This window comes from Toxotes jaculatrix, chromosome 22 (genome assembly GCF_017976425.1).
Source record: "Toxotes jaculatrix isolate fToxJac2 chromosome 22, fToxJac2.pri, whole genome shotgun sequence".
Classification (NCBI taxonomy): domain Eukaryota; kingdom Metazoa; phylum Chordata; class Actinopteri; family Toxotidae; genus Toxotes; species Toxotes jaculatrix.
Window position 1 is genome coordinate 12492087 of NC_054415.1, and position 20449 is coordinate 12512535.

A 20449-nucleotide genomic window follows, 5' to 3' on the forward strand; every position below is an offset into this window, starting at 1 on the left:
TAAAATGTATTTAATCGGTTGCATTTTTAAAAAAAATAAAGTTAATAAAAAGTTAATTTCACACAGGTTTAAGAATACATCAGGGGTCTAGTGGCACAGAGCAGACTCTGCACTGTATCGACAAACAGATAATTGGATTCTCTGGTCCTAGCTATGCCATCAGTGCTCATGTTGTCCTGGAGCATGTGGATGAAGGTGGAGTGAAACTCACTGCCAGGATGATGGTCTGGGGAGAAAGCTTCACTCTTCTCTGTCATTTCCAGCTTCTGACTCCTCTGAGCCCCCAGCAAGTAGAGACTCCACGAGTCCTTGGGCACAGGGCCGGGGCCGTGGTGCTCACACACCTGGCAGAGAAAAGCAAGAGGAAGAACAATAAGTACAAACAGGGAAAGAAATAGAGAAATTTAAAGTAAATTTGGTGTCTCTCCACTTAACCTAGGTGAGTATCTTCACTGTGTGCTAGTGAGAAACAGGTGCTGCCAGCTAGACAGCACTTTTATTACATTTGAATCTTCACAACTTCCCTCTTCCTCATTCTGAAGAAATTATATATCTCTGCCCTTCTTTGCCTGTAGGTGTGTAAATGTCAAATGGGTGTGTGTTAATAGCGCCCAGGTGGCAGAGTAAATTCCAAGCTGTGGTGCAGTCCTCCTCGCTGCATTAACAACACCTAATTATTAGTCACAGTGGCGGTGTGAAAGAGGTTGGGATGGACCTGTCCATGTGGCTGGTGACTCCATGTGTACTCCCTCCTCTCTCCAAGGCAAAGCGGGTGTTCACAGAGGAATCAGCCATTCCACAGTGGGAGGAAAACGGGATAAAATGTGAACTGACATGAGCTGTATCGATGTGTGAGCAGCAGGAATACCTGTATGACCAGATGCTCAGCTCCACATTTGGCATTCCACTTGCTCCATGAGAAAGCACAGGCAGAGGCGAAGAGGGCCATCTGTTCGTAGGCAGCATGTTCTGTAAGTGGGTCCTGGAGTGGAGCGAAACCACACAGCACATTTTAGAAGTGTGGAAAATGTCAGACTGAAATCTACTCACATCTAAACAAGTATTAGCAGTAAAAGCATATAAAAAAAAGTAAGCAACTCCCCTAAAGTTTTATTTCTGGTGTGTAGGTCTTTTTGACTAATTGAATGGGTCCTTGTGTTTTGTTCTCATTCTAGTCTTCTAAAGGCAACAGGTAGAAGATGCAGACCTTGCCAAGGGAGCTGACATATTTGTCGGTGTATTCATTCACAAAGATGTTGATCCCCGCGTTGAGCATGGCTCTCTGCAGGGCGGGGCTGCTCATCCACTTTCCAAGGAGGTGAGAGAGGCCTTTCTCCTGCTCTGACTGCAACATGCACTGGTCACCCTGTCAGTAAAAGTGACACAAACTCTATTATTAAAGTAGGAGAAATGTTTATATGTGCACAGGACTTTTCTGCCTCCTACCTGGACTGTGATACTGAGATCGATGAGTGCCCCACTGACAGTGTAAACAGCAGAGTCTTGGCCCAGTGGCCTGAGTTCCCAGCTCTGGAATGGAAGGTTGGCGTAAGTTTCCTGCAGAAGCACAAAAGCTTGGAAGGAGCCCATCCTGAAGGAGATCTTGGCCTCTTCTTCTTCATAAGACACATCAGTGATACTGTCCATCCTCCACTGCTTACCTGGATGAGAGACCACCTGTCATGTCTGCAGCTATTTGCTGACTTGTATTTGCTGTATGTATTTCAAGCACGTAATGTTCCATTTCCAATTTGGTTGACAATTATTTTTTGTTTATTATTATTATTGCTCAATTATCTGTGTTTCATAGAGTATTACACAGTGTGTGTTCCTGTCTGTATCACCTGCAGCATCCCAGCGAGCCACTTGGGGAGTTTCTAAGAACACAACAAAGTCTGGCAGCATCACAGACACCCCGACAGGTGGGCAGGAGAGAACCTCATTGTCATCCAAGTTGGACTTCTCTGTGGGGTAGGGAAACACTTGTAGCTCTGTGTCCAACACCTATGGAGGGTGTGGTAGGAGAGAAAAACAGAAAAAGGGAGGGTGGGGGGTCAACCTTAGGGGTCAACAGCAGGGCCTGGTGAGAGCAGGCAGTGGAACACTCTGCTATTCACCTGTCTCATTTCCCAGCCATTGACATGGTGGGCTTGTGGTGGGAGGTGGAACACGTCGTAGTGGAAGACCCCACCCAGAGGCATGTACTGCATCAAGTCCACCACCTGGACACGCTCACCGTCGTCCACCATTGTGAGCTGCACTGAGGGAGACTTCAAGTCCCCCTCAGCTGAGAGAGAGAAAACAGAAACATCCAAAAGCATTTTAAAAAAATTGTAACCTAGATTTAGTTGCTAGATAGTGTTAATCTATGTATGAAAAACCCTGTCAGTCAGTTTGAGTGACAGCAGGTTTAAATCCTGTGTGGAGTGGATGACTTTGTGTTTACATTTGGAGCATCAGGAAGTGTTAGATCGGGTGACTCACCACCAAGTGCCTCCATCTGTGTCTGTATCTGGCTCCCTTGGCCTTCTGCAGGCTGGGGACTGCTTTTCCTCGACAGTAGACTGGCTGCACTCTGAGAAATACATATACAATAAGAATGAAAACATGACTTTGAACAGAGGGACCCAGCCCAGCCACTTTTTCCTTTGTTTTACCTTCCTCCCTTCTAACCCTTGGATGGACTGCACCTCCTCATCCACTCTTTGCTGTTGCGTCTCATTGTCATCCTTCACTTCACTGTCCTCTTTTGTCTCTTCCAGCTCAGGTAGATCTACGTCAGCTGAAACCTCGTCACCCCCTGCAAGAGATCTGATCACAAAGCAAAGAGAACAAGGTCAGTATTACCAGAATTTCTATCACTGTAAAAAAAATCGCAGTAATAGCAGCATTGGCAGTGATATCAGACCTGTGGCTAGGTGTGTGTATTCTCAGGTGAGCCATCCTGGAGAGCAAGGACAGGTGGTCGTAGTGTGTGTGGAGAATTCGTACGGCAATATCTCTGACAGCCAACTGCTTTGGAAGCTCAAAGCCAAGGCTGACCTCTTCAAAGTTTAAACCTTTAAACCTGCATGGGTAAGTTAGCAAGAGAAAGAAGTGCTTAATGTTCTTTTATTGTCACATATAATCCAAATAATATATTTCTAAACGTTTCTGTCACACACAGACCTGGGATTCTTCTTGAGGTTGGCCCACAGACACAGGGTACTGTTGTCATCTTTCACCACAGTCTGCATGTTGCCTGTTTCAGTGTCAGTGTTTGCGCTGGCCCTCTGACACACAACCCAAGAAAAACAGGAGTGGTCCCAAAAAAGCCATTACACACACAGGTTTGCAACATTTCCTCATACCTTGCAAAACAGGCAACGCCATACACGTGATAAATCACTGATGTTTATATACCACTTCTTTATGCTGCACTTACAAAGCACGTCACAGTGTGAGCACATGGGCAATTATCATTTTGTACCTTTAGGATCTCTTCAGTGGCGAGGAGGTGTTTAGAGTGAATTAGATCTTGCAAATTCATGAGAGCCTCCTGGTACGTCTGGCCCTCTTGTGGATCCGTAACATCTCTGAGCAGACCTTCCAGCTCCTCAACCAGCTATAAGGAATGAAACATACTCGCTCTCAGAATTTGTAACATTACATTTCCTCAGACTTAGCTTCACTCTTGATACCCTAGTTTCAATAGGACTCCATAGGACATTATAAGGTAATATGGTAAATGTGTCTACAAGTGTCTACCTTTCTACTTATGTCCATTGACTAATCAAGTAATTGAAAAAAAAACATACACATCTACACATAAAATACAGACCTGTAGAGCGAGGTTGCATTGCTTGAGCACAGGTGTGATGTTGACCTCTGGGTCATCTCTCCACAGGCTGATATATGTGTTAATATCCTGCTGCACTGATGGGTCCGGGGTACCATCACAACGCATGTACCTTTCCCACTGGACACAGAAAATACCACTGATAACTATACATGTGTCAGATATCCTGTTTTTTTTTTAAAGTCTCCTTCTCACTAAATAACACACAGACAGAAACATGCACCTTGGCTTTCTCCACAGCATCACTTTTCCATTTGGTTACTGCAGTGTGATTCTCCTCCAGTAGGCGGCGCAGTTCATTCAGCTCATCCTCTCTGCGCTCTCTGTCCTGTTGGCAAAAGACATCCTTGAACACTGCAACAAAAGTATGTCCCCTGAACAGTGAACATCTCTTGCAACACAGGGTTTATCTTACCTTTAATTCCAGCCTTTCCAGCTCCTGCTCCTTTCTCTCTCTTTCCAGTCTTTCCTGTTCCTCTCTCTCTGCCTGTAGCCGGGCTTCCTCTGTAAAACAAAAAAGCACATAGGATGTATACAGTACCTCAACACATGTCCTAAAACTTTAGGAGTCTTTTTTATTCCCAGGAACAGATCTCTGATTTACCTTCCTCTCGCCGCCTCCTCTCCTCCTCCTCTTCCAGCTGCTTCGCCTTCTGAGCCTTGGACAGTTTACGTCCCTTTTTGGATGACTTCAAACCAGCAGAACATTACAGATGAGCATTTAACAGGGACAGCTCACTGGTTTACCTGTACTTACTTGGAAATGGGTAAATTGCTGAGGATAAGCTGGGTACACACTCGCTGAGCGAGGTGGATAAAGAGGATGGTATAACTCTGTATCTTTGACTACAGACTACTGATTTGATTACAAGATCAAAATATGATTCTGAAAGAAAAAATGTGCTGGCTGCCTTTTGCTCATACCTTTCCTTTCTTTGGCGGCTATCACTCACAGGAGAAAACAGAGAGAGAGTTAAAGAGTAACATGCTTTAAGACATGGTTTCAAGGCACAGGGTATGAGGTGAAGTTAGTGTGAAAACAGGAAAAGAAGGAGCATTTAAAATAAAGGTACTGCCTGCTAAGAAGAGCAGCTGACTGCAGAACTGTACTCACGATCCAATGAGTTACCTCAGTGTATCTTCCCTTTTTCTTGAATAACTATTACCTATAGTTAGGGTTAAACCTTTCCGTTTAAACTATTTGAAAATAATAAGATTTAATGTCAGAAAAAGGGCAGATTATTCGGGAAAAACTGTTAAAAACTCACCATACTGAAGGTAGAAAAACTTCAGCGTCTAGGTAACTATAGGAACAAGCGCGCATGCGTGGTTATCTGTTTTTATTTACGACATAACACGAAACGACATACGGCAGAGTGTACAACTGAGCTGTCCACTGTTGCCAAAGGAAGGACAAAGTGGACAGGAGACGTCTCTCCAGCACAGCTTGAGTAAACTTACCCTACAGAATAACACGTATAAATATGAAGACACTGTTTAATAGGGGTGTTAGTAGAGATTGTGAGAAATGTAGTATGTGGTAAATGCTAAGTAACAAGCTAGCTAGCTGGCTAATTCTAGACTGTTTCTGTCCTCTGCTGTAGTCGCTGTCTCTGTTAAGTGTTTCTGTTATCTTCCTCTCGTTTCAGGAGGGTGAAAGGCCACCTCGTTTCTGACATGGCCAACCCTTTAAGGGGTGAGGTTATCAGACTTTACAAAAATGTAAGTGAATAAGTCAGTGACACACACTGATACACCCAACAGTCTGTTGTGTCCTGTGCTAATGTGTATCAGTGTGTTTTCCGTCATCTAAAGCTGCTGTATCTTGGCCGAGAGTACCCCCAGGGATCAGCGTATTTCAGAGAGCGCCTGAAGTCAGCCTTCATGAAGAACAAGGATGTGACAGACCCCGAGAAGATTAAAAAGCTGGTGGCCCGGGGCGAGTTCGTCATCAAGGAACTAGAAGCTCTCTATTTCCTCAGGAAATATCGAGCTATGAAGAAAAGGTATTATGAACCAGAAAAATAACTACATACAAATACATCTAAAGATTATCTTTCTGAAATGAAATACAACCAATGGGAACAGTGAGCCAAAGTACAGTCAAAGTGTCGGTGATATTTACTTCATCAGATCATGCAGCAGTCTTTTATTTTAACACACACACCTATTGAGAACACAAACTCCCTGCAGTTGCACTTAAACAGAAACAAACGGTGCTCGCCTCATAATAAATTGGAAAATCCCTCTGCAATAAGTGCCAGAAAGTGATGATGATGATGTTGCTGTTACTTAATGTGCTGTGTTTTTTATACAGAACTTGCACCTTGATGTCAGTGTTTGGGGTTAGGCCTGGTTTGGATCAGTGTCAGATTTATAATCAAGCCTAAATCAGCATTTCATCAGGTCCATTAATTTATTATCTAATTTGAAACAGTTATTTGGATCATGGCTATTGTCAAGAAGTTAGAGCTAATAAAGACACAAACATCCACCTGGTCTGTAATAAAGTGTAGAGGCTGAGGTATCAGACTGACTGAATCATATTGTGAAATGTATTTTTTTTTTTATATCTGTGTATATATTTGTAAATACATGGTCATATTTCTTGAATAGTGAATGTACATGACTATGTATCTATGCACTATTAGATAGAAATCAAAAATAAATTTTGCAAAAATGTACAGTTGTTTCAAAACAGTGATGTTCGGTGTCATAATAAATATTATAAAACCACAGTAGTTGTTTTGTCAATAATTTAACTCCTTTTCTTTGCTTGTATGAAATTATACCATAAATACATTTGTATTTTTGGCATCAAGAGGCTACCAGAGCCCAGAGTGAGATTTTGGTTGAAGTCAGACCAAAATGTAAAACAAGTGCAAACTGTGAAGGAGATATTAATTATATAGAATGTACTCTCTACCCCAATTAATAATGTGTATTAAATACAGAAAATCAACATTTTTTTCTTTCATTAGACTATAAAATGAATATGGTTCTTCCTTAGTATTAAGAACATGTAAAAAAAAAATGAATCTAGAAAATTGGTTGCATTTCACGTGGGAATGCTGCATTTTGTTAAGTCCAACTCAGTGTCACAGAAAGCAGGATTTGTCTTGCCAAATTTCTTCTCTCCGCTCTTTGTCAGGTCGAGCTTTTCTGTTCGTGTCATGACCTCAAGAGGAGAGAGCACATACTAGAAGTCAGCAGCTGTTATTAGTCTATAGCTTTTGATATTATTTGCCTGCTGCAGCACTTACTTTGTTTGTGAGAAACAGGAATATGTGATAGAGAGTTGTATCTTCTTTCATTAGCATAAGCTTCGATTCCACCCTCTCCCTCCGGCCTCCTGAAATATATATAGTGAACACAAAAGGGTCATTACAAAACAGTGGCTCGATGAGATCTGACTCTCATACCCAATACCCAGTTGTTTTTTTTTTACCTGTACAGAGGCTGACTATCAATCCCACAATGATAGTTGTTACAGTTCCAATGAGACTGAAGTAAAGATAGGAAGGAGAGTGCCAGCCCTCAGACAACAGATGTCTAGTGATAGGAGAAAATAGTACGTTAATAGTAAAGTGAACAAAAGTGAATACCTTTTCATTTCTAAATATTCTGAAAGTAGTGGACTGACTGAGCAGTCAACACTGCCATCCCAAGAGTTATGCTTATACACTTTTTACTTGTTGCTATCATCATCTATTGTGCTGCCATTTAGGATCTATCCATATTCCTCTATGGCTTTTTGACCAGAATTTGAAAAAAAAAACCATCTTTAATGTCAAAGTGAAAACACATTTCTACAAAGCAATGTCAATGAATTAAAATATATATAGCGATTGCCTAAATATTCACCCAAGTGACTGACTTAATTCAACAGTGGTGAAACTGGTGTTAGTAGTTTCACAATTAGTGAAATGAAGCTCACCTGAGTGCCGTGAATGTGTCTCAAGTGATTGCAGTATAAAGACACCTGTGGTTAATCAGTATCCCTGGCTACAATTACACCACGAAGACAAAAGAAGGTTTCAAGCAACTCTGAGAAAAGGTTATTGAAAAGTCAGGGGGTGGATACAAAAAAACTTTCCAAGTCACTGAACATCCCCTGGAGTTCAGTTAATTCCATCATTAAGAAATGGAAGGAAAACGGCACATGTGTAACTCTGCCTAGAGCAGGGCGTCCCCACAAACTGTGCAAGAAGGACACCACTGAGGGAGGTCACCAACACACCTATGATTAGTCTGAAGGAGCTAAAAGCTTCAGCAGCTGAGATGGGAGACACTCTGCATACAAGAACTGTTGCCCATCTCTTTTTCTCTCACAGTAATTATTTGACTCAGTCGTTCATCACAACTAGTTACATTCTTACATGCCATCAGTGGTCTGTCCTGGATCTGTGGTGGTGGTGCTCGGTTCTGTTGACAGAGCAGTGGAGGTCCAGTTGAAGTTGTCTGTAGTGGTGAAGTTACAGCCCTCAGTGGTCAGCGGCAGAGGTCGGGCCATTTCAGGAGGCGGAGGGGATATCAGGGCTCCGAGGCAAATAGCCAAGGCCACAACCAACCCTGTCAGCAGACCTGACAAACTTCCCTATAGAAAAACAGCTGGTAAACAATCACAAAACTCCCTCACAAACAAAACTGGTGATCACATGAATGTTTATTCAGAGACAACAACTGTTAAGCAGCCGTGTAGGATAAAATTATCAATCTGTAAATTTACTGATTAAAATGTAAATCATGATTTCAATTAGCCCATTTTTTCAGGCTTTAGTGATATTTCAATCAAAATGTGAAGACAATTGTGGGGTTGTTTACTTATGTTTCCAGGTCTGTTTAGTTATGAATGTAGAATGTCCACAAAGTTTTAAAACTTAAGATTTGAAACCACCTTTGGACTTACCTTGGAATTAGCAAATGGACAGAGGATACCCAATGTGAACAGGCCAAGTAAAGGACCTCCAACAACCCCACTGATGATGACAGTTGCCTGTTTAAAGAGACACACATCTACAATTCTGCATCAAAAAAAAAAACAAAAAAAAAACGTGAAGATGCTAACCCCGTGGTGGTGGTGGTGGTGGACGGTGATGCTTGTGTATTAACAGAATCACTCTACCTGCATCATCCCTCCCATGAGTGACGCAAGTCCAGCCATGGCAATGCACACGACTCCATACAAGCAACCTGCAAACAACATTGTGTCCAAAACTGAGTTTTTAAATCCTAGACAGTTCAGTTACACGCTAAGACACATATCAGTGCTCACCGGACCAATCATTCAGCTGAAATGCAGCATATAATGTAAACAGGGACAATCCACTTACTCGTTCCTTTGGACGCCCAGGTCAGGTGTTTCTCAGACATGTTAGTGTACGGCTTGATCAGGTTCTCCACTGTCACTGCTGCCAGAGCATTGATACTGGTAGACACTGTGCTGGGGTTGAAATGACAAGACAATCATAAGAAACATCATATTTATACAAAAGTCTTGTGCACATATTCAGTTTAAAGGTTAACTTTGAGCATTACCCAGGTAGACAACATGGCTCAATACAGCCTAAAAAGACTACATTTTATGTTTGGAACAAATTCAATGCTGTGTACAACCTTAGAGAGCCGCTATATACTGCTGCAAAAAATAGTCCTGGAAGGCCAGGAGAGTCTGTCAAGATGTCCATCACCAAATACGGCATCAGCTGCAGAAAAGGTATTAACAGTCATGATCAGCAGTTCTAGGAAGCTTACAAAACAGCATACATCAAAAGAAAGGGGGACACTGTAGCAAGTAACACTCTGACAATCATAACTATCAGCTATGTTGTGCCTCTTTTTCATGTACCTGATCAGGTGAAGAGACAGACCCAGCGGTCCATGGGTCACAGTTCTTATAGACGGAGTAGAGGCACATTCCTGCACACACTGAGCACGCCAGGAAGGAACACAGACCTAACAGGTTGATGTATAGGGCTCTGGAAAAAGAAAGAAACACAACAGTGTAACCAAGGCTGGAATTCATGGAGGCAAACATATGAAACATCAACTCACTACTGATGAAACTGATGAAACTCTAATCATCACACAATACAAAACACAACACAACACAACAAAATCCAGTGTCCCAGTAAACTCTGCTTTGCAAAATGTGACTCACACTCTGGCTTGAGTGATGCTCTTGCAGGACACGTATCTCTGAACCTGGGATTGGCTGATCCCATAGACTGCGATCCAGCCAAATGTCCCTCCAGTAACTAGAGTCCAAAATGTGTGTCTCCTCAGAGGGTTTGGGTCAAATCTGGAGAAACACAGTAAGAGGATGATTTTCAATTCAGTAAAAAAAAAAAAAAAAAACTGACGCTGAAAGCAGTTCAAGCCCTGCTTCCTATGGTCAGAACATGACTGACTTGTTAGTCCCAAGAAATAAGACCTACTCCTCCTCCTGGGATGAAAAGTTTGGGTCAAACTGCTCATTTACTTTCTCTAACCTCAGCAAATTAATATTCTTTTTCATACTCACTCCAAAAAGTTGAGTCTCCCTCCTTGCTGTGAATCTGAAATGATGGTGAGGAATCCTCCTTGGAAGATCACAGACTTGATTATAACAGACAGGTAACCTGCGAGCATTATTCCAAGCTAGAAAGAAAAAAAATGGAGATGTGTTTTATTTACATGGATACTGTAATATCCCAAAACACAAGCCAAATTTGGTCGGCAATTCTTTTGTATAGTAGGTTACAGCTGCAGGGTAAGAAACACTGGTTTACAGTATACTGACTGAAAGACACAGGTGTCTCACTGTGCTGTTTTACAATACCAGCATCTTCTTGCATATTCTTTCCATCTGGAAACTAACCTGAAAAACATCGGTCCACACCACCGCCCTCAGTCCACCCTGTCACAATGCAGACCACGAAAAGGTGTTGTCTAAGTCCATCCAATACTGCATGAATTCAACTTCATTATAATATTTTGTCATAAAAATGGTAACATTGAAATAAAGAATATTGCCTCAAAATATTTGCTATCTGCAGCTTTTAAAATTATTGGGTAAGAGTATTTCTAATTTCTAATTTCTACAGGCCAAAATTGGTCAAAACCTGAAAGGAAGAACTTAGCTGTTGTTTTATTGTTATCATTATTGTTTTTAGTTAAGGTAATTTCAAAATAATGTTGTATTAAAGTGCTTTAAATGAACATGTTGTAATCTGATTACATCAGAACACCTTTGAGCTGTTATTAATTTATTTACCAACCAATGTGCAGTAGAACGTACAGACGATGCCTGTTGAAATGATCCCACCCCACAGATTCACACCAGTAACTGCAAAGAAAGAAATATATAACACCAAGCAGCTTTAATTTAACTTTATGTTGTAATTTGATGTGAACTGTGAACCTGACTCACTGCTGTGCACAAACAGCATACCTTGGTTTAAGGCCAGCGCTGGGCCATAAATGACTATTCCAGTGTAGAGGATCTATGGCAGAGAAAGAGATGAAGAAGCCTCAAATGAAAGACTGAGGTTTTACCCAAAGACATTAAAGTTCTGATGTTACACCACCTGTCAAAAGTTTTTCCAGCTGTTATTTAAATTTGTTATTAAGCATCTCAGTGTTTCTTCAGTGACATTCTTTCTACAATGGAAATGAAACCTGGTTCAGAAACCAACTCCATGGGGTTTAAGCCTGGAGACTCTGTTGGTCTTCCTCATGTGAAGCCACAGTCTGATTCTTTTCTCCTGATGCTTTGGGTCATTATCTTGCTGCAGGATGAAGCTCTGACCAATCAGTCTGTCTGCCTTTGTTACTGGGTGCTATAACAGTTTGTTCTGACACTGCCTTTGTACAGACAGAGGGTTTGTAAGTCATTAACAAAAGTTGGGGCAGCTGTAGGAATTGTTTGCATTCAATTTCAAGGCTTCATTTACTTCGAATGCTGCAGGACAGTTGTAAGTTAACCAGGTTAACGTCTGGCAGTTTATCATTGACCTCTCTATAATTTAAGGTTATTCACTGGACCTGAGCTGCTTCAATTTCAATAAAAACTGTAAGAAAAAAATAATAATAATATGTGTTCAAAAACTTTTGACCTGTAGTGTATGAATGTGTGTTGACTGGCTTCTTACTCACTGTCTGAACCATGAAGAGCGCAGTTCCCAGCAGACGGGCTGCTCTGCTGAAACGTAGCTCAAGATACTTGGCAGAGACACACAATAAGATAACAATAAACTTTGCCAACAGCCTCTAAAATTCAATTAGTACACAAAGCATTTTACTCCATTAAATACGCTATAACACACTCACCTCACAAGTGCTGGTGAGAGACAGCCTGTAGAAGACTGGGAGATAGACCTCAGATGTGACCACCATCGTCAGTGCATAGGCGAGCCAAACATATGCTAAGATGGCTCCATAGCGGTACACCTACAAACCAGAGCGCTTTTCTATTAGTAATGTTTTGCATGAAATTGGCAAACACAAAGCAAACAATGATGAATGAACACGCAAACACCAGTGTGGAAAGTAAAAATACTGCAAACACTTCAACTGCCTTTACTTTAAATGCTAAAAATTAGAAATACAGGAAAATATGAAGAAAAAATATGTATAAGAAATATACATCCTCTTTAAAGATGTTGTTTTATGTTGTTCTATATTGAAATAGTTCTGATGAACATGTTCAGTTAGTTCAGATTCTCCTCTATACATTTTATAGTTAGTTATTGTTTAATTTTTAAATCAGCTTAACATTTAACCAATGACAGAACAAAAGCAGTTAGGTCGCCTCAGTGACCCAGCGCAGGGAGACATAAAGCCTTTATATTGCCAGTGATTTATGTTTTCACTCTCTTTAGAGAGAATCTTCAGTTGTATCATTGAGTAATGTTTAACTAAGTCATTGGGATTCGCTGTTTTTTCTATTGATTTTTCATCAGCATTGCCATGCACTGTGGAGCTGCTGTCGCTCTGTTATTCCAGTTTTACTGAACTCAGTAAACAAAGGTGAAAGGCTTAAATCCAATATGTTAGACAATAAACCTGCAAACACTGACACATAATGTTGCCAAATATCATGCTGTAGTGAACATGACTTTTTCTTTTCTTATCTCTTGCACTGGCTCAATCACCTACAGCATCTGTTTCCTCTGGAAAAGTCTGTAATATCTGTGATCTGATTGTATTTTTTTCTTTTTCTATAAAAGCATTTTTAAAAAACAGAAATGTGCAATAAGACAAAAATAGAACCTTACCTCAGCTGGGTTGGCCAGGAGTGTGGTGGATGACATGAAGCTGGCGGTCAGGGACATGGAGACAGGCAGGGCTGTCATTTTGCGAGCCCCAGTTAAGAAATCCCTGGAGTTTTCTTGGCGCCTGCCGACCCAGGCGTAGTAGACCCCGACAGCAGCGGACACCACCAGCACGACAGCAAACACGACATAGTCTGATACCACAAAGGAGCCCAGAGAGTCCCCTGACATTTTGCTGGAAGTCAGAACTAGAAGATAAAAACTGGAGATAAAACTGTTCAGAAAGTTATGCGGACGGTTCAGCTTGCTGCTTTACACTCAGACCGTCCTCCTCTGAATACGCGGAAATCTCTGGGCATCACCTTCTTATATGATGCCAAAGTGCAGGAAAATAAACAAACCTTTCATCTACCATGTGCACGTGTGAGTGTGTGTTCTTATTCACAACTTTCTAGACAGGACACCACACCCACACACTTGGTACTAATTATCTAGACTGTAACAATATGTTTAATCATTTAAGAAATAAAAAAAAATCCAACACTAGAAATACTCTATTTGAGTATTATATATAATATCAGGGGTTTTTCTCCTACCAGTGTGCAGGCCAGCTGGCACAGATACCACAGCCAATATTTTATCAGTAGAGTTAGAGTTGTGCCCATTTTCAGATCAGGGTTGACAGATGTCCACGTGGCCTGTTATGTAATACAGTGAAATATACAGTTTTTGAGTGAACATCTGTAAACACCTGTTTAGATGTCCTGAATGGCCTATAATCTAAGGGAGAGCAAACATAAATCCATCCTTTATGTATGTTTCAATGGTGGAAAGCAACATTTAGTAAGTACATTTATTCACATGCTGTCCTTGACTTGAGCATTTCCATTTGAATACTTCCAGGCTTCCATATTTCTACTCTCTACGCCACCACATTTATTTGACAGCTTTACTCACTAGTTTCCTCCAAGACGAAGATTTTACACAATGGGTGATTTAACTTCTGATGTCTTACAAACAGCAGTGTGCAGTCGGGGTCACATTACAGATGTTTACATCTGCACCAAACAGTGATTTTTCCCTCTGAATCACTCGAATGGTTTCATCTCAATAAATGTTTGAATGATCCAGAAAAAGGTTCAAAAACTGAAAACAGATGTGTGTATCAGAACTTGCTTCGGTGTTAATAAATCCTATGATGTCAAATGTCTGCTATGTGCAGCACCCTAACACAAATTGCACAAATTTAAATCCAAAGCAGTGACATCTTATGTTGTAAAACATACAAAAAGTCACACCAATTTTTTTTGTATTTCATCTCCTTCATTGACATTTCTTCAGTTATACAATAGAAAAATTAGATTTAATCACGATTATACCACCAATATAAGTTTCATTTCACGTGGGAATGCTGCTTTTTGTTAAGTCCAGCTCAACATCACAGAAAGCAGGATTTGTGTTTCCAAATTTCCTCCCTCTGTCCTTTGTCAGGTCCAGTTTTCCTGTTCGTCTCATGACCTCAAGAGGGAAGAACACAATGCAGATGTCAGCTGCTGTTATTAGTCTATAACTTTTAATAATACTTCACTGCTCCAGTACTTACTCTGTATTTAAAAAACTTGATGAGGTAATACAGAACTGTGTCTTCTTTCATTAATGTAAGCCTTGATTCCACCTTCAGTCCCCGGCCTCCTGAAATGTACATTAAGGACACAAGAGAACATGTTAAAACAACCTGAAGCTCATAACAGAACAGCAGGACAGAGAGATCAGACGTTCATAACCAAAGTACTTCATTCATATTTACCTGTGAACAGGCTGACTATCAGCCCCACACTGATGGCTACTATGGTTCCAATGGGACTGAAGTAAAGGTAGGACAGAGAGTACCAGTAATCTGCCAGCACAGGCCTGTTGTGTACAGGGGCTGTGGTCATGGAGTTTGGTTGCGTTGGCAGGGCGGTGGAGGTCCAGTTGAAGTTGTCTGTTGTGGTGAAGTTACAGCCCTCAGTGGTCAGCGGCAGAGGTCGGGCCATCTCAGGAGGGGGAGGGTATATCTGGGCTCCGATGCCCACCCACAGGGACACAACCAGCCCCGACACCAGACCTGACAAAGCGCCCTAGAAGACATTTTAATCACTGAAAATGCTCAAATGCTTTTCAGAGGATCAGGTATAAATAGCATCCAGAGTTTAAAAGACATGGAAAGAGAACAAAAGCTAGGATGTATAAAACAAACTTACTTTGGAATTGGCAAATGGACAGAGGATGCCCAGTGTGAACAGGCCAAGTAAAGGACCTCCAATGACCCCAAATATACTGATGGCTGCCTGTATGAAGAGGCACATATTATTTAAGCTCCAGGGCTGAGTCTAATAAATCACGAACCCCAGGCAGAGTCTCCAACAGAAGCCTACAAAATGTTGTGTAATTAACAATATTCAATATACCCTTCAACACTGTTGTCTCAGTTCAACCAGAGACTATGAAGCCTTATGAGACAGATCCACTCTACCTGCAAGATCCCCCCCATGAGTGAAGCCAGTCCAGCCATTCCAATGCATAAAGCCCCATATACGAGACCTGCAAACATTTCAGTCCTTATTTACCACCTATCTGTATTACCATTCAACAGACAAACAAACTCATTCAGCTTAAATATATTGTACACAAGGACAGTCCACCCACTCAGTCCTTTAGAGATCCAGGACAGGTGTTTCTCAGACATGTTAGAGTACGGTTTGATCAGGTCCTCCACTGTCACTGCAGCCAGAGCATTGATGCTGGAAGACACTGTGCTGGGGTGGATTTAACAACAAAATCACACACAATTTAGTGAATATATACAGAAATACAACTTTGTAGAAGTGTGGCTGACAGAAAGAAATTAAAAATGATAGAACCAGACCTAATATGACCTGTGGTATATTTCTACCATAACTACTAACTTTTACTACAAATTTTCTGGATCTGTTTTGTGAATTAACTTTGATGTTAAAGAATGTATTGACCTCAGAGATCCGCTGTATGCTGCTGCAACAAACAATCCAGGAAGGCCGGGATAGTCTCTCAGGATGTCCATCACCAAGTATGGCATCAGCTGCAGAGGAGGACAAACCGTGGATTGAACACATCATCAGGGAGCCTCACAATCCATGTGTACATAAAGCATCTGTCTCCATCATACCTGATCAGGAGCAGAAACCAGACCAGCTGTCCATGGGTCACAGTTCTTATAGACGGAGTAAAGACACATTCCTGCGAAAACTGAGCACAGCAAGATGGACCACAGGCCTAACAGGTTGATGTACAGGGATCTGGATCAGAGGAGACACACATCCATTCAACTAATGGCAAAGCACTTGGATATAAACATACAAGAACACTAGAAAATGATTTAATGATTTATGATAAATGTGCTAAGTTAAGTGAGATGCAGTGTGGTTACAATACTCACACTCTGGCATGAGTGATGCTCTTGCAGGAGATGTATCTCTGAACCTGGGCCTGGTTGATCCCATAGATGCTGACCCAAACAAATGTCCCGCCGATGGTTATGGTCCAAAAAGTGTGCCTTCTCAGAGGGTTCGTGTCAAAGCTGGTGAAACAGAAGAAGAGGACAGACTATAATTACGCGAAAGCTTGAAGTCAGTACCGCGGAGAGAGACAGGCAACATGGAGCGTCACTTCAGAGGATTAAAATGTTCACATTTAGTCTCATGAGGACCCTCATTAGATGTACATTCACAGGTGTACTACAATATGCCTGTTATTGTACATTTATGAAAACTTTTCAACACAATAATAATCCTGCACCTTGTCTGCTGACTGTTTCATCTCTTCCCACTGTTCAACAGAGGTCTAGCAGCTTCATTTTAGATTCATTATACTCACTCCCAAAAATTGAGTCTGCCTCCTTGTTCCGAGTCTGAAATGATGGAGAAGACTCCACCTTGTAAGACCACAGACCTGATAATGACAGCCAGGAAACCTGCAAGCATGACACCAAGCTGGAGGGGAAAATATTTTTAGGATTTGCTTTGCCCCCGTATTGATTCTGATTTCATCCTAAACTATTATATATGGAAGTGTAAAGCCTAATAATACCACACCAACCCATAGCAATGTTACTGTTTTCATCCAGAAGCCTACCTGAAAGACATCAGTCCAGACCACAGCCTTCAGACCACCCTGTAAGCAATTTAAACCACAAACAGGTGTTTTGTTGACTGTTCATTAAAATAAAAACCCAGGAATTCAAAGAATAAAAACTCTGGAGACAACACTAAGTGATATAAAAATTTTAGTTTAGTCAATTTTGATTATGTACACAACAAAACTCAGGTGAGCAGATTTTGTTACATACCATTGTGCAGTAAAAGGTACACACCACACCTGTGGAAATGACTGCACCCCACAGATCCATACCAGTTACTGCAGAGAGAAGGAGGCTTTCAGACAGCGGTCACTCAACTGAGCAAGACCAAGCAGCTTTAAGTGCCCTCGTGCAGGTACGTGAGGTTAACCTGACTGTTGTGGACTGAAACCAACATACCTTGGTTTAAAGCTAAAGCTGGGGCATAAATGACGATTCCAGTGTAGAGGATCTGCGACAAAGAGAGAGATATAATCCCAACATAATGAGCCATGGGTTTCAGATTTGTGGTTTGAGCCACAAAAGTCAAATCCCTGTAATTATGCATTGACTGGCCTCTTACTCACTGTCTGCACAATGAAGAGCACAGTTCCCAGCAGACGGGTTGCTCTGTTGAAACGTAGCTCCAGATACTTGGCAGAGACAGAAACAGGAAAGAAGAGACGGTATATAAAAGGTTAATATCAAAACTGGGATCAGTTTAAGACTGATGTAGGACCACACTAACAAACAGTCTCACTCCATTTGAAGAAGAAATTTATGTCTGAGAGCAACAGCTCTGTCCAGTTCTTCCCAAACTCATCTCACCTTATCTTTACCTAACTCAATTTCAACACACTTTCTGGAACAGAGCCATATCTGCCTCAGACTACAACAAGGACGTGCTCTTTGGTGTTTCTATGTCATTTTCAACAACTCTTACACCAACCTTTTATTTGCACAGTAAGACAACAGCAGTCAAATATCTGGGTTGGCTTCTCTAGTATTTTACGGGTAAACGAAACATTTTACATATTTCATGCCTGTGTGAATGGAGTAAAATAGAATGCAGCATTGCAAAACATTCGAAAATCCACAAACCACACCAAAATAATGACACAGGGACTGTAAAATGACTAAGCACAAAAACTCTAATCTGAAAACCAAAGCACACTCACCTCATATGTGCTGGTGACAGCGAGCCTATAGAAGACTGGAAGAAAGAACTCCGATGTGACCACTATCGTCATCACATACGAGAGACCATAAAATCCAATATTGGCTCCGTAGCGGTACACCTAAGGGCCAGGGATAATATGATGTTGATTTTGAATGATTTTGGCAAAGTTATCCAAAGAAGACTGAAAGGTGGAAAGATTAATAGGTAAAATGCAATATTCAAGTTGGAGAAGCCAGCAAACACCACAAAGCCACGTAAAGTTGTTCAAATAGAACTACCCATCACCTGCCAGTAAACAGTGAGGGAATGAAATCACCTGTTGTTTATGTTCAGTGAGCATGTCCTGGGGGATTTTATGTGAAGATTTATTAGGATGATACTGGTCTTGTATTTGATATCAGCCAATTGTTGTCAGTTCAGTTCAGAGCTATAATTCCACAGGTATGATGAATAACCCTGCTCTCATTCAACATCTCTCACTATTTCTATTGTTATGTCTCTGATTCACCTGGAAAATCAGGGAAACCTCAGTGGGAAAATGATGCATATCAGCTCACTAGAAAAGTTTTCTTGCCTCAAAAGAAAAAAACATCCTGACAGAATTTTCAGGAGAGATGGTTTTTGCATTTGTCCCATGGGAATCTGCTGTAACCTTACCTCGGCTGGATTTGACAGCACTGTGATGGCTGACATGAAGCTGGCAGTCAGAGACAGAGACACAGGCAGGGCTGTCAGTCTGCGGCCCCCCATTAAGAAGTCCCCGGAGCTTCTCTGGCCCTTGTCCGCCCAGGCGTAGTAGACCCCGACAGCAGCGGACACCACCAGCATGAGAGCAAAGACCACATAGTCTGCCACCACAAATGAGCCAGTTACCAGAGAATCCCCAGACATTTTAGTAGAAGTCGAACCAAAACTAGAAATAAAACTGTTCAGAAAGTTATTCAAACTGTCCCATGTGTTGTGCACACAGACACAGTCAGTCCTCTGTGGATAAATGGAGGTCCTGGCACATCACCTTCTCACTCAACGCTGAGCCAAAAGCAGGACAACACACCGAAACCTTTTACGTGAGTGTCTGTGAGAGAGAGAGAGAGAGAGGAGAGAGAGAGTTAAGAGAGAGAGAGAAAGAGAGAGAGCATTCCAGGTAGATGAGAAGTCAACAGTCCAGGAGAATGAATTGTTCACCTGACCACAGGATAAAAGCTATCATCAGTGCTACACACACACACACACACACACACCGAAATACTAAATCTACCACTTTGTTTAGTCACCTCTGGGGTGGCAACTAACAACTGATTAATCTGCCAATTATTTTATTAATCAATGAATTGCCTGAATCTATGAAACATCAAAAAGTAAAGACCAAAATTATGTCCTTAAATTCCCTGTTTTATGTGTCAAACAGTCCAAAACAAAACAAAAAACCTTTCATTTATCATCACACATGACTAAAACATGCAGCACAGCCTCAAATTTGTGAAGCTGGAATGAACAATTTTTAGTATTTCTGCTTGAAAAATGACTGAAACGATCTTTCACTTGTACCGCTGCAGTAATCACACTTTTTATTTTCACTTTCACACTTACCAGAAATGTATTCAAGTGGAGAAACTCTAGGTGATATGAGTAAAGATAAAAATACTAAATAAATGAAAGAACGTTGGACAAATGCAAGATTCTCACAACCCTGCACACGTTTCCACTACCTGACCAAATTTTTTTTGGTGGAAGGTAACTGCATCTACAGTCTGTGCATTTGGAACAATTATTGTTATTAACAACTATTGTGAACAATACTTCATTTACTGTAGGTGTTAGTCTGTGTTTCTGGAATATGTGTAGTAAGTTCTGATAAGAAACAGACCTCTGAAATTCAAACAATTTAGTAAAGCAGGCAGCACTTGTGTAAACTGTGGTTTTATTGATAATTTAGTGAATGAGAAGCCGTGAGACTGGATTTTTCTGGATTTAGAAGTCATTTTGTGGCAAACAGCTGCAGGGCTGCAGTGGAATAGCCTCCTGTCAGACCTTTAGGTGTT

General features: G+C 41.3%; 4 protein-coding genes across 5 annotated transcripts; 1 reads left to right on the forward strand and 3 right to left on the reverse strand.

The window, feature by feature from the left end:
* Positions 1–32: 32 nt before the first annotated feature.
* Positions 33–5162, reverse strand: dnai7 (dynein axonemal intermediate chain 7). Its single transcript, XM_041030669.1, has 16 exons — positions 5112–5162; positions 4443–4527; positions 4254–4342; positions 4062–4166; positions 3821–3958; positions 3470–3604; positions 3169–3272; positions 2909–3067; positions 2658–2811; positions 2485–2575; positions 2118–2287; positions 1845–2004; positions 1447–1661; positions 1208–1366; positions 869–982; positions 33–344 (listed from the first exon to the last, which is right to left on the reverse strand). Exons 1-16 carry the CDS (start codon positions 5160–5162, stop codon positions 69–71), a joined length of 2205 nt encoding a protein of 734 aa, XP_040886603.1. The 3' UTR covers positions 33–68.
* A 33-nt stretch (positions 5163–5195) lies between these two features.
* lyrm5a (LYR motif containing 5a) lies at positions 5196–6576 on the forward strand. Of its 2 annotated transcripts, none has more exons than XM_041030300.1 (3): positions 5196–5289; positions 5488–5560; positions 5633–6576. In XM_041030300.1, the coding sequence occupies exons 2-3, from the start codon at positions 5516–5518 to the stop codon at positions 5864–5866; spliced, it is 279 nt and encodes a 92-aa protein (XP_040886234.1). In that variant the 5' UTR covers positions 5196–5289; positions 5488–5515; the 3' UTR covers positions 5867–6576. The 2 variants fall into 2 exon arrangements, with proteins under 2 accessions (XP_040886234.1, XP_040886235.1); XM_041030301.1 differs by having other exon boundaries at positions 5654–6576.
* Positions 6577–6718: 142 nt separating this feature from the next.
* LOC121176265 (sodium-coupled monocarboxylate transporter 1-like) lies at positions 6719–13410 on the reverse strand. Its single transcript, XM_041030298.1, has 17 exons — positions 13096–13410; positions 12149–12268; positions 11975–12040; positions 11271–11322; positions 11098–11165; positions 10698–10736; positions 10362–10477; positions 9999–10139; positions 9687–9816; positions 9455–9543; positions 9172–9281; positions 8964–9031; positions 8748–8834; positions 8218–8435; positions 7287–7390; positions 7102–7190; positions 6719–7016 (listed from the first exon to the last, which is right to left on the reverse strand). The coding sequence occupies exons 1-17, from the start codon at positions 13321–13323 to the stop codon at positions 6897–6899; spliced, it is 1845 nt and encodes a 614-aa protein (XP_040886232.1). The 5' UTR covers positions 13324–13410; the 3' UTR covers positions 6719–6896.
* A 750-nt stretch (positions 13411–14160) lies between these two features.
* On the reverse strand, positions 14161–20093 carry LOC121176266 (sodium-coupled monocarboxylate transporter 1-like). The gene is made up of 17 exons (XM_041030299.1): positions 19998–20093; positions 19065–19482; positions 18406–18525; positions 17815–17880; positions 17648–17699; positions 17459–17526; positions 17245–17283; positions 16987–17102; positions 16550–16690; positions 16280–16409; positions 16104–16192; positions 15781–15890; positions 15608–15675; positions 15336–15422; positions 14900–15212; positions 14696–14784; positions 14161–14610 (listed from the first exon to the last, which is right to left on the reverse strand). The coding sequence occupies exons 2-17, from the start codon at positions 19296–19298 to the stop codon at positions 14491–14493; spliced, it is 1842 nt and encodes a 613-aa protein (XP_040886233.1). The 5' UTR covers positions 19299–19482; positions 19998–20093; the 3' UTR covers positions 14161–14490.
* Positions 20094–20449: the final 356 nt, after the last annotated feature.